The sequence below is a fragment of the Protobothrops mucrosquamatus genome, unplaced genomic scaffold (genome assembly GCF_001527695.2).
Source record: "Protobothrops mucrosquamatus isolate PMUCROS unplaced genomic scaffold, P.Mucros_1.0 scaffold_6, whole genome shotgun sequence".
Classification (NCBI taxonomy): Eukaryota; Metazoa; Chordata; class Lepidosauria; order Squamata; family Viperidae; genus Protobothrops; species Protobothrops mucrosquamatus.
Window position 1 is genome coordinate 1,571,069 of NW_015386082.1, and position 14,155 is coordinate 1,585,223.

The 14,155-nt window shown below is 42.7% G+C and overlaps 1 protein-coding gene across 1 annotated transcript in view; it reads right to left on the reverse strand.

The window, feature by feature from the left end:
• Window positions 1-13,813, reverse strand: part of PXDC1 (PX domain containing 1) — a 32,136-nt gene extending 18,323 nt beyond the window's left edge. The window contains exon 1 of the mRNA XM_015814893.1: window positions 13,540-13,813. Within this exon, the coding sequence (XP_015670379.1) occupies window positions 13,540-13,795 (256 nt within the window). The 5' untranslated portion in view covers window positions 13,796-13,813. The remainder of the gene's footprint in view (window positions 1-13,539) is intronic.
• Window positions 13,814-14,155: the final 342 nt, after the last annotated feature.

The window sequence follows — 14,155 nt, forward strand, 5'->3', positions numbered from 1 at the left end:
CTTCCTGACAGTGAGGACAATTAACCAGTGGAACAGCTTGCCTTCAGAAATTGTGGACGCTCTGTCACTGGAGCTTTTAAAGAAAAAACTAGACAGTCACTTATCTGAGATGGTCTAGGTTCTCCTGCTTGAGCAGGGGGCTGAACTAGAAGACCTCCAAGGTCCCTTCCTATTCTATTCTATTCTATTCTATTCTATTCTATTCTATTCTGTTCTGTTCTGTTCTGTTCTGTTCTGTTCTGTTCTGCTCTGCTCTGCTCTGCTCTGCTCTGCTCTACTCTACTCTATCCTACCCTACCCTACCCTATCCATTCCATTCCATTCTATTCCATTCCATTCCATTCTACTTTGCGGCTATCAAGTTCTTTATGAGAAAATAACTGTTCAGGCCCAATCCAAGCAAACTGGAGTGCCTATTGACCCAAAAGCCTGCTGATCCACCAGCAAGTTCCAACTTTGGTGCAAGACAAGCTTCAGCATCTTCTGAAAAGCAGACCCACTTTCTAGGGATAGTTCTGGCTTCATAGAGGTGGAAGCCATGGCCAGTTAGATCTTTACATAGCTTCAGCTGGTGCATCACTACATCCTGGATCAGAGGCATTCACTGTCATTCACATCCTTGTCGACTTTTGTTTGTGTTATCACAACATAGTTGGCCTTGAAGACCTTTCTAAAACTGATATGCAGCTGCCATTTATTAATGGGTCAATTTCAGTTCTTGTCGGATACCAGCTATATTATGGGTAGAGGTCAGTTTCCAGGAACATATATATACATAATGTATATAAACCATTAGCTTTCTATCCTGCATTTCTTTCCATCATTTCCTCCTCCAGCTTTTCCCCTATAAAAATGTGGCTTTCAGCTTTGTTTCTTTATTTGCAATATATTAACTTTTTTAAAAAAATTCTGCTTGAGACAGTTTAAATTCTATGTACATCTATTCAGGCTAGAATTGCCTGATCCCAGTTCTGAAATGGCTTCTTTTGCTTTTTTTTTGAATTGCATTTCCTAAGGATGGCGTTTCCTTTCTACGTGTCTATTGTGCTGCTGGAGGAATTCTACATATTAATCCTGCGGTTAGGGACTAGGACTGAGCCCCACTCAGTCTCTAAAAAGAATATATCTCTCTTTTTTTTAACTATCAACTTAAGAGAGCCCTGTCTCCATTAGGAGAAAATCACCAGTGGCCCATCTATTGCCAAATCACTGGTGTATTTCATGAACCTTTGTTTTAAGTAACAGTAAAGGCTTTTTTGATTTGAGCTGACCCTTGTTAACCATATGGACAAATCCATGTAGTTCTCTTGGGAAGTCTGGAAGTAGTTTGCCACAGCCTTCTGTATTTTTTGGAATGACCCAACCTACTTGTAACCCTGGAATTTTTCGTTGGTCTCCAGTCCAAAATTATTTAGCTGTTCTGCTCTGCAATCATTTTCTTTATTTACAATGTTGTTAGTGAACACCTCCTCTTTTTATCTTTGTTTATCTATTTTCTAAGCTGTTGTGATCCTTTATATCAGGGGTTTTCAAACTTGGCCCTTTTATGACTTGTGGACTTCAACTCCCAGAATTCCTCAGCCAGACAAACTGGCTGAGGAATTCTGGGAGTTGAAGTCCACAAGTCATAAAAGGGCCATGTTTGAAGACCCCTGCTTTATATGTTGATGTGGACTATCCCCAATAAACACACACAAGGATGGTCTATATTATAATATGCTCTTTTGTTTCATCTTTCCTTTCTGATGGTGATCTGGTCCTTCCTTTATTTATTTATTTTATTTATATTTAAACTTCTATGCCGCCCTTCTCCCCAGAGGGACTCAGGGCGGCTCACAGCATGTTAAAAAACAACACAAAAAAACATTTCCCCTATAAAACCAATTAAAAAGCAAATATATTAATAGCTGTGTCATATTTAAAATCTTTGAAAATTTTTAAAAATTATTCCCTATTTAAAATTNGCCCGCTCTGTGGGAGCGTACCGGTCTGTGGGAGGGAATCTGTGGCAGAAGGCGGTCTCGTAAATATCCAGGTCCTATGCCATGGAGCGCTTTAAAGGTGGTAACTAACACCTTAAAGCGTACCCGGAAGGCCACTGGTAGCCAGTGCAGCTCGCGCAGCAGCGGCGTTACGTGGGAGCGACGTGTCGCTCCCAACACCTTCTTCAGCATTAATTGGCAGCCAGGGAAATCCATGGGAGGTCAAAAAAAATCACCGATATCCATGCAATTAGAGCTCTGAGCGCATAGTCGACCGCCACTAAATTCACTTTTTCAACCACTCTCCAAAGACACTCCAGACCCTACCAGTGCATAAGTCTGATGAACAACCATACAGACAACATAGCTTTTTAAAAAAAAAAATCCCGAAACTCCCCAAAACAGCTTCATTGAAATTTGGCAGCAAAACACAGGTGTCATAGTTATTCATGAATTTTCCCTATTTTACTTTAAAACCTCACCCTCCACTTGCCTCCAAATCCTTTTTTTTATTAGAAAGAAACAGAACCAAACGACTGGGGGCACGGACTATGAAAAACTGTATTATTTTTTCAAGATGCTATTGGATTGGATGTTCCCTAAAACTGGGTTATATTTTTGTCTTTAGAAATATTTATTAAGTTCGACTTTGGAACTTCACTAAATGCTCACAAGAATGCATACACACAAAAACCTCACTAGGATTAATGCCACAACCTTTGGACCAAACAGCAAATAGAGTGTACTCTAAAACTAACCACAAGTTAGTTAGTATGATCGCTGACACACAAGTTAGTTAGTATGATCGCTGACACACAATATGGAAACGAGGGCAATTTCCTCTCTCTTTAAACACCATCTGAAAAATTTAGTGCATCCTGCCACTTACTCATAGTCTGACAAACATCTGTTCCTCTACACAGAGTATGCTTATTCTTAAAAGTGCTGTTAACAAAATGCCATTTATCTCCCTGCTGTGAAAAAAAGCAACAGATCAGCAACCTTATTTTGTGGAATTGCGATGACTGCATCTGTGTTCAGTGTTTTGAGCAAAATTTTATGTAATGTTGTCCTAAGTGGCTGACTTGAGAAACAGCAAACTGAAGCCAATGTAAAAATTCTGTAGCGTTAATTGTTCTGATTAATAATTAAATTACTCATAAATATGCGCAATGTGTAGGACTGTCTTTATGGGCTGTGGAAAACACCTCTCTTGCTTTACATTGCAATTACTATGGTAACCAGAAACATGTCTAGGCACTTTGCCCTGTGATTGAAATAGGCTGCATTCCCAAAATATATTTTAACTATTAGAAAGGTTTTTTCTGTGCAAAGATACAACAAAGTTGGTTTTGTTGATTACCTCAAGGGATGCCGCCTGATATAATTTTAGATTAGATATCATTGTATCCATGCCAACAATATGCTGTGATATCTCATACAAACTCACCTTACTGGAGCACGGACAATGATTGTATCTAATCAGAAGGACACCCAAAGAATCCTCTGGTTGAATTTGGTTATAGGTAGCCCTTGACCTATGACTATTTGTTCAGCAACTATTTGAAGCACTGAATGGATGATGGTTAAGACAGGTCCTTGGATTTTCCGACTGACCTAACACCTCCACAGGCATGTGATTGTGATCTGGGCACTTGGCAAACAGGTTTGCACTTATGGCCAGTTACCGTGCCCTGTGATCACACGATCACCATTTGCAACCTTTTCTGCCAGCTTCCCCAAAAAGTCAATGGGGAAGACAGCAGGAAAGATTGTAAGTTTCTTCGATATGTCTCCACCATCCATGCACCCCCCCAAATCCTATGTTACCAGCCAGTGGCAAACTCTTGTACACACTCTCCAACCCATGCTACATCTCTCACACCCTCCCTTGCAAACCCTCCCTAACCCCCACACCCTCCCTAAACCACCCCACACCCCTAAGCATCCCCTCACTTCCTCTCCTACCTGGCAGGTTCCACTTAGCTGCCTACCAGCCTGGAGCTTACAACTTCCTGCTAGCTTCCTCACTGACTTTGGTCACTTAACAACTGCAGGGTTTGATTAACAGTAATTGGGGTAGCAGGGATTTCCGTTACCAAGCAATGTGATCAGGCCTTATGACTGCATCACTTAGCAATCGAAATTTCAGTCCCAACTGCCATTGTAAATCAAGGACTGCTGAGCCCAGAAGAAGCGCCGATCAGCTGGAATGTTGCAGCATCTCCAGGGTCTTGTGATTTACATTCAGATGCTTGGCAACTGATTCATATTTATGACACAGTGTCCCAGGGTCATGTGAAGTGACCAAAACCTGCTGCAACCACCCAGCAGACGGGGAATAAAAACCAAACACCCCCCACCCCCACTCCCACTGCCAATCCTCAACAGAAATACCCACAACAGTGAAAATCTTGGACAGGAGGAAGTGTGTCGCCGGGCAGGCAGGCAGGTGTCTTGCTCGGCTGTGACTTGGGGGCAACTTTTTTCAGTGCCACTATAACTTTGAATAGTCACTAAGCAAACTGTTGTAACTCAAGGACTACCTGTACTTTATCACTTTTTTCCTTTTTTTTTTTTTGGTCATTAGGTTTTTGACACCTTGCTAGGCGACTGGTGGTACTCGGATATTGTCATATCCTAAAAGTGGTACAATGGGTGAAAAGGTTGAAAAGCCCTGGTCTAATGCAGTTAGCTGCCATTTAGTGGTCATCTGAATGTTTGCAGACCATGTATGATAACACTATCTTAAGATTCAGTTTTCAGTCAGATGCCACTAAGGAAAGGCATAACTGGGCAACAAACAGTCTTTTGTTGTTTGGGGAATAATAATATAAAGCCTATGTATTTACTTTATATAAACATCAGCTATGCAAGAGAATGAAAAAAAAGCCTTTCCTCTCCATTCAGGCATCTGGTTATACAGTATATAATCAATTGAATCCAGTCTTAGTAATACATGTGTGGATTAATTGAAACTTACGGGGCTTAAATTGGTTCTGATTGCCTTAACTACCACTGATTGCCATGGATTTATTCTAAATACTGCTATGTTTGCAGAGGTAAGTACAGTAAAGTTATTATTGATAGAGAGCAGTATTTGCACTGGTACTTTATGATATAGAAGTAAATTAGCTATTTCCAAAGACAGTAGTTGCTGTTGCTATGCTGTAGCAATAAAGATTAGTTTCACAAGAGATAAATTGCATTAACTGTGACACATTTTATTGTGCCAATGTCAAGAGTCTATTAAAAAAGCCCTGCCTGGTAAACAAGGGATCTGACTCTTTAATTATCTGACTGAAAGTAAGTTTTTAGCTCTATTGTTCTCCTGAAATTGCTGCTGTTTTTAATGGTGGGGGTTGAACATCGTGAGGCACAGTATACAGAATCAGAAGCTTGTTTACATTTTGGGTAAGGATCAGCAACTTTCATGCATTTTGATGAAATCTTGCTGTTGTGCTGCAAACATTCTAGCCATTCCTAGAATCCAGACTTTATTTGCCAAGTTGATGTGTTTTTAAGGAATACAAGTAGCCATAATTTAGCGACTAAAATTGGGACCAGCAATTCGGTCATTAAGCAAAGTGGTCACTAAGGAAAACATCATGATTTTACAATTTTACTTCAGCTTTCTGTTGCTTTATAGTCCTCTGAAGGTTGTAAATGTGAAGACTGGTCCCAAAGTTACTTTTTCATTCCTGGGCATCTGTAAATGTTCACTAAATGAATCAGTTCATAAAAGAGGACTGCCTGTAAGCTAACTGCAACCAAGCTAGCCTTACAAATAAAAAGTTACTAGTCCACATTTTTGTTTGCAAACCACAGGCCTACTCTGCTAGGCATGAGTAGCCTTTTACAGGAGAAAAGCGAGGAGCATTTTAGAATGAGAAAGATCCCCCTTTTTTTTTTTCAGAAGATGCATGTGGATCCAGAAGTCCTCTGCAGTGGGGAGAGGAAAGGTTTCCATTAATTGCCTCTGCAGGTGTTTATGTTGCTTCTCAAGCTGCTGCAAAGAATTCTCCAGTTTTCCACACCACATTTTCAGATAAGATCAGGAGAAAAGAATATAATGGGAACGTCAGCTTCTGCTCCTTCTTCCCTCAACTTTTGCAAAGTGCTCCTCTAGGTAGAACTATTCCTGTACTAAGGCTTTGGGCAGTGATATAGGTAAAAATATCAAACAAGTGAATTGACAGAGGACCTCAAGTGTTTTTCAGGCCCTGGTCTCCACTGTACAAATCTTGCACAATGGCCAATGTGATTCTTTATTTTATTATAAAATGTTATTTTAAATATTCAGTGCCCCAAATTTTACACGATTATGGCATTCTTCTCTTTTAGGTCTCATGAAAACATCCTTCAAAATCATAAAATTTGACAAGTCTAGGAGGATCATTAGATGTCGTCCCTATTTTATATGAATTTGTAATCATCTGAACTTCAGCTTAGCATCCTATAGTCTTGTGCAACTGTTTATTTCATCAATAATTCTTAATTTAAGGGGAAAGGATACAACACAGAGGAAGATATACATTTTATAAGGCTATTATAAAGGGCTCTCCAAAGTGGACAAAAGTTTTATGCTTGTAAAAAAGTCTTTGCGATTCAAATTCCTACATATTCCTACATATACAAAGAGTCATGGTGGTACAGTGGTTAGAATGCAGTTATTGTAGGCTAATTCTGCTGACTGCCAGGAATTCGATCCTGATTGACTCAAGGTTGGCTCAGCTTTCCATCCTTTTGAAGTCGGTAAAATGAGGACCCAGATTGTTCAGGACAATATGCTGACTCTGTAAACCATTTAGAGAGGGCTGTAAAGCACTGTGAAGCGGTATATAAGTCTAAGTCAGCAGTTCTCAACCTATGGGTCGCGACCCCATTTGGGGTCGATCGACCATTTCACGGGGGTCGCCAAGCAAGGCTGTCCGCCATTTTTTTCCCCCTTTTCCGGCGGGTGCCTTACCTCCCTTGGGCTGGGCCAGCTGGTGGTCGGCCTGCTCCGTCTCTGCCGCTTGCCAGCTATGCCTCAGCCGGCGCAGGGGGCGGAACCACGCATACGCGGCGCTCCTGGGCAGGGAAAGTCCTCGACTTACGACCGGTTGGGTAGTCCTCGACTTACGACCTGTTTAGTCCTCGACTTACGACCGGTTGGGGGTCGTGGCATTAACAAGGTTGAGAACCACTGGTCTAAGTGCTATTGCAATTGCTGTATTGTGTTTTCAAAGGAACTAAATTATCTTCTCACCAATTCTGCAACTTCCATCTCAAATCCTGAAAAGTAACACATGATTCACTAGGGACCTGGCACAAGCAACTTTGTCAAAATATTTCCACTAAGCTATCCTCAAATCTACTGTGAACTATTAATACTGAGATTTATTTATTTTTTTTAGCTGAAGAATTGCATTTTGGTTGATTGGTAGGTTTCTGCAGCAGTACCGTAGATTTGACTGCAGATGGCAGCTTAGAACAGTAAGTCTCTGCCAAAATCCTTTCAGCTTTTTGCTTCCAGCTGAGGAGAAACAAATGTGGGAATAACTTCACATTACCCAAAATCAGAAAAAAGAAGCAAGAGCCCAGACAATATAAATAAAGATTACGTGGCAGAAGCAGAGGAAAGTGAAACTATGTGAATCCCTGAGAGCCAAACTGCAATACTGCAGATTAGCAGAAACACCTGAAATTTAATTGAAGATAACAGGTCCAACACTGCTAAAACAGGTAACTCTTTCTCTGTCTAACAAATATAAGAAACCCAAAGAAACTAATCCTCCAGCTGAGAATTTTCTCAGTAAGGTTATTTTCTCTGTGTCATCAAGTAGTCCTGGGTAAATTTAGGCATGCTTGTTGTATACTTGTTGCCCAATTCATTCACCAGAGTTCAGTGGTGTCTGCAAGAATACTGCAAGAAGTTCACAATGTAGAATTATTTTTTCCTCCTAGTGTTTTCCTCCAAGTGTAAGGGGGGAGGGACGATCAACTGAGTGTTGATCGATTGGTTCTGTCAGGAATTGACTGACAGCTTGTCACCTCAGCCTGGTATCGTGGGCTGAGAATCACCCTGCCAGCTTTCATGCCTAAGGCAGAACTAGAACTCACAGGTTTCCTGCCTAGTCTCGTGCCTTAACCACTAGATCGGGGGTCCCCAACCCCTGGTCCGTGGAACAGAACCGGTCTGCGGCATGCCAGAAACTGGGCCATGCAAACAAACGAAGCTCCATCCATGGGATGCAGGCCGCACACGAAACCACACCCCCTCTGGTTTGCGGGAAAAACTTCTCTCCACAAAACTGGTCCCCGGTGCCCAAAAGGTTGGGGAGCTGCTGCACTTGATCAAAGTGGTTCTCAAAAAAAAACCAAAAAAACCAAAAGCTAAAATCTTGCAAAAATGTGTCATGTTCATTTGAAATCTTGTGCTCTTTGTCAATCCTATGTGTCACTGCCAAGTCAGATTCTGACAAGGAAAGCGACAAAAAACAGCCAGTTCCTGAATTGCTGGACAAACCACTGCCTAAGGAGTCCCAGGCAGAGGAGGCTGTGCTGCAGCAGCCACAGTAACCAAGAGACACAGCTGCCCCCAGCCTCTAAAGATGAGGAGTCTAAGCTGCCACTCCCTCCCCGTGCAAGGGAACATGGTGCGATGGGCAGAGCAAAGGTGATCTGCAAGGCTCTTTGATGGAAATGGAACCTCACCCTTCCAAATGACCAACATGGGGTTGCTTCTATTTAAGAAGAGCAGTGAGCTCAAGCCTTTTCCTTGGTGACAACCGTTCATTGACCTACACCCGGTGTGCCTTGGCTCCCAACCTGAATTTTCATGTTTGTGACTCTCGACTTGGACCAGCTGTCTGATCCTTGGGCCTGCTGTTTTTTGATTTGGATTCTTTCGCAAGGCAAGCTTCCTGGACTTTGGGGGACTTGATTTCTCTTGTCTGTGCATGCATGTTTGCCCACACATTTCCTTTGCCACTTGTTTATTTGCTTTAAAATTTTTCTAGTAAAAATTGCAAACCTCTCTGCAGGTTGCATGTGTGTGGTCTGAGACAGGACACTTTATCTTTTTTGGTTACATAAGCTTAAAAATGAAATTAATGTGTTTGGGGAATACTGTCTAGATCAGGGGTAGGCAACCTTGGCTCCTTTATGACTCGTAGACTTCAACTCCCAGAATTCCTGAGCCAGCATGGCTGGCTGGCTGGCTGGCTGGCTGGCTGGCTGGTTGGCTGAGGAATTCTGGGAGTTGAAGTCCACGAGTCATAAAAGAGCCAAGGTTGCCTACCCCTGGTCTAGATAGAAAGAGTCATGATGCCAGCAAGCGTCACATAATTAATGCTGATTTGTATGCTGGTCTTTAAAAGCCTTTGATGATGCTGTAAGGCAGTGGTTCTCAACCTTTTTAATGCCACGACCCCCAACCGGTCGTAAGTCGAGGACTAAACCAGTCGTAAGTCGAGGACTAAACGGGTCGTAAGTCGAGGACTAAACGGGTCGTAAGTCGAGGACTACCCAACCGGTAGTGAGTCGAGGACTTTCCCTGCCCGGGAGTGCCGCGCATGCGTGGTTCCGCCCCCTGCGCCGGCCAAGGCGTAGCTGGCAAGCGGCAGAGACGGAGCAGGCCGACCACCAGCTGGTCCAGCTCAAGGGAGGTAAGGCACCCGCCGGAAAAGGGGAAAAAAATGGTGGACAGCCTTGCTTGGCGACCCCCGTGAAATGGTCGATCGACCCCAAATGGGGTCGCGACCCATAGGTTGAGAACCGCTGCTGTAAGGGCATGCACAGAGAAGAAGATGGGAAATGCTATTGCACCCCTAGCTGATTTCTGGTAAATAGAAGACTCAGTACATAAGGCTAGTGGTGGCCTCATCCGAAAATTAAATGTTCTTGGAAATCTTCTGAAGCCACCAAAAGCATGAGCTAGCCTTATGTACTTAATATTAATTATCTTAATTAAACTGTAGTTCAGAACAGTGCAGCTCAGAACTGCAATCTGACAACGATGATATAAATGAGTATCCAGGTGATATTAACTAGTTCCTTAACTATACAATACAATATCTCCCTTTCCCCTCCCTTCATCCAGTATCCAAAAAGTCAAGTAAATACATCAAGAGGAGCTTATGCATAGTATGATCAGCTTTAACCCTGGTTTGTTTATGATCTTAACATTATGAAGTTTCACCCATTTGCTTAGTAACCGTATTCTATGGATTGTATGATTAAAGGAACTCTGAGGGAGGAACAATTTCTAAATAATAATAAGCTCAACAGGGACACGATTCAAATATATTGTGGTCAACGAGTTTCTAATTCTACTGATCAAAGGAAGTTCCACAGTGTGTGAACTCTGCCCTTGACTAATTTTAATCCTATAATAAAGTGTGATTATCAACCAACTAGAAAAGATGTGGTATTCTCCTAAGTTATATCTTCTGGCCATCATATAGTTGCCAACTCAAAATGCTTTGCAACATTCAGCAAGCTATTATTTGAGTTATTATCCAGACTTCCAAATCTCAGAGCACTTCTCCAACCAGAAAAAGAAAAACGTATGAGTCTAGTCACCTCACAAGTGCTTTACTTAGTGGTCTGAGAAATATTACTTGAACTACCTATATCAGCACGAAATCAGTGTTGTCGGGATGCTTTATTCCTTATGAGGATTACGAGGCATTTACAGCCTTACCACAGATGCTCAAATTTCTCAAAGGATGGTAGCCCAGAGCAGAGAACTAGCTATGAGGTTCTCAGCTGTGACTTTATACTACCTAGCCAGGAGATCAGTCCACAGATTTAGAGTTACTGAAACAGAGGACTCCATCCATTCTTCTCCCTCTGAATCTATTCAGCGGTTTCAACAGCGGCTATGTACCGCCTGTGTACATAAAGCCTGAGTACCCCGTTCAGTTTCCCAGCAATCAGAGCCAAAGTACAATCACAGAATTAACAACAAAACTGCCTGCCAAGGATTTTAACGTGACTTGACTGCACTGCTTGTTCTTACGGCCATCCACTTGCCATCTTATACATGATCCCATGAAAAGCCACACAAGGAACAAGCAAGGCCTCCTACAACACAGCATTTCATTCTTCTTTTTAAAAACAATTATAATAAAACACAAGCGTAACTAAGGCTACAATTTGGGAGCAACAATGAAATGGAGAGAAAGCTTCTTAACATTGCAGAAAGGAGTCTATATTTAAGTTTAATTTTATATCAACAATGGATATTATACAGATGTTTCCTCTATTTTCAGTCACTTAGTCCTTTCCCCCCCCCTCACATTTAGATAAGTTTAATGACCATAATCAATATAGGATTTTTTTTCTTCACTGTATACCACTATCATTTTTCTTTTCTTTTTTTGAGTGCTATAGTTTTTTGTATTTATTTAGAAATTTTAAAATCCTTGATCTTAACCTCCCTTTTTCTTTAACATATTTCTTTTATTTCAGTTAAAATCAACCCCAAAATGAACAAAAGAGGGGTTTTTTATATACCTTGGGCTGAGAATATCATCCAATTGAAGGAGGAGTTATGATAACAGGAATAAAAATATATAATATAGGGTGTTTTAAATGTACATTAGCATTTAAATATTTGACTCTTACAAATGTTACCAAATAGCTGGGAGTCAAAAGCCCTTTGTTAGAACATATTTTATACATCAAATTAAATCTGCCTGTGAGAAACACATACATTACTTGAATAGATGCATACATGTTGGATGGAGAACTGGATGAGCCATATAAATATCAAATGTAAAACTTGCCAACATGGTGATTACATCTGAATTACAGAGTCAGGAATAAAACCTGTAGCCTTTAATTGCCCTTTGTGACAAGTGTTTTTCTGGGATAATCTTCAATAATTACCTAGAAGATTATTCGTTTCTGGAACAGATAATCAATTTATGACAAGAATAAGTTGGTTCTGAGGATCTGTTCTGTCCTTCCACCTGAGCCATTTTGTTTCTACTTTTGTTTCTTATAATGGGTATTTCTGGGAGCTGCGCTATAATTATAGGATTCCGTTGCAGACCCAGGTAAATTCAAGTTCCTGCAACATTTATAATCTTGAAACAGCATGGAAAAGCTAGTTGGTGACAGCACATTTTTTATGGATTTTACCATTTTAAAGCATCTATTTTAATATATGTTTCAAGTATGTCCAACAGCTGATTTGAGTCTATGTAGTAATTTAGAAATCTGAAGGAGCAGAATAAGGCTGGAAGAGCAAAAAGATTTATTAATTTAAATTTAAATACCACCCAGCTCACTGTTCAAGCAACTCTGGGTGGCATAGGGCTACTCTGGGAGGTTCAGAAGGATCATCTGTCCCCCCCCCCCTTGCTATCATGGATTCCTGGATTAACATTACTTAATTTGAGTATCATAGTTAGCTTCACTTATCCTGCTGCAATAACTGGTTATCTACTTGTGTCGATCAACATTTGATGAATTAGGATGTTCAACAATCATATGCACAGACAGAGGTGATTACTGACAGTCCAAAGAACAAACAGGACTCACTTGTATGAACAACTAGTAATTGGTATCTGTAAAACAAAATGTATTATCAGGCTATTTCCTTGCTGTTTTCCCGTTATCAACCTCCCTACCAGTTATGAGGTAGAAATTTAAGGTACAATCACAAAGTTGCGAACCCCATGCCAAAGTGACCCAAAAGTCAGAAAATCCAAATAAATGAACTTAACACAACTCCCCATACAACAGCAACCCCAGTTATAGTAAAGTTTCATTTTGGGAATGTACTTGAACAATCCTCAGAATTAAAGGGCAGTGCAACAGGCCAACTATTTTCAACACACAGACCCACACAGGACTTCTCTGTTTCAAAAGCTGAACTTAAGGAGGTCTAGGGTGGAGCTGACCAGCCACGTGGCTTTCTGCCCCTCTATTTCTACAGTCCTCCTTCATGGCTAAGGAGAAAAGGAGAATATTCTATCCCTGTGGAACCAGCCCCATTCATTCCCATCCTCACTCTCGGCCATTAGCGGAAACATATTTATCACACGTATTTCGTATTCACATTTTTGTGGTGAAGCCTTGGGGGAAGGCGTTTTTTTTGGTATGCCCAGAGACATTCTATTGATCACGAATGTCAAGGACTGACTGAGACCAGGACCAGTTCTGAGTCTATGTCTGAAATGGTCTATAGGGTTTCCTGCCTGAGCAAGGGGTTGGACTAGATGATCCCCAAGGTCCCTTCCACTTCTCTTGTTCTGTTCTGTTCTGTTAGAAACCGGCTTAGAGACACTGCGCCCTATCCTGGTTGCCTTCCTCTACTACAAGGAAGGATTCAGAGAAAACGTCGGGTCTATTTAGGCTTGGGCAGCAGCAAACAGGTTTAATAGGAGGCGAAACGTTTCTACCACCACCACCCCCCCACCACCACCACCCCGATCCTTCAACTGTGGCGGGAAGGAAGCGCCGCTCCTTTTCAGGAAACTTCCTCTCGCCTTAGCGGCGATGCGCCAAGCGGGCAGAGGATGGGGGGGAAGAAAGTCAGAAAGCGAGGCAGCCGTCAAACCTTGGAGGAAGGGGGACTGTGACAGCTCGGGTCGATCCTCCGGGAAGGAGTCCAGCAGGCGCTTGAAGAGGCGGCCCAAGTCCGAGTAGCTGCGGTGCAAGTAAAGGACGTTCCGGTCCGACCACTCGGTGCGGATCTCAAAGAACTCCTCCTCGTCCCCGCGTCGGTTGACGATCAGCCTCCGGATGCCGTTCACCCAGCAGCCCCGCACGTACATGTTCACCAGCGAGGTGCCCTCAAACACAGCCGAGGCCATCCCGCCGCTGCCCGCGCATACCAGCCCGCTGCGAGGGGACGGCGGAAACCCTCCGTCCTTCGCCAAAGCCGCTCGGCGTCAGGAAAAGGGAGCCACCACCATGGTCGAGCTGGGCGTCGACGGCACAAGGCGCTGCCTTCAAGCTCCGCGCGGGGCGGCCACAGGCGCCTCCGGCATTCTTCGCCCAGGCGAAGGCGAGGAGGGGAGGGCTCAGGCGGCGGCGGCGTCCTCCTCCTCCTCCTCCTCCTCCGCCGCCGCCTCCACCCTGACTACAGTTGCTTTTTGCCGCCACCGCTTGCTAAGTCACAAGCGCGGCCTGGGGCAGAGGAGCTGTCGGGCAAATCAGACGGGCTCCTGCTT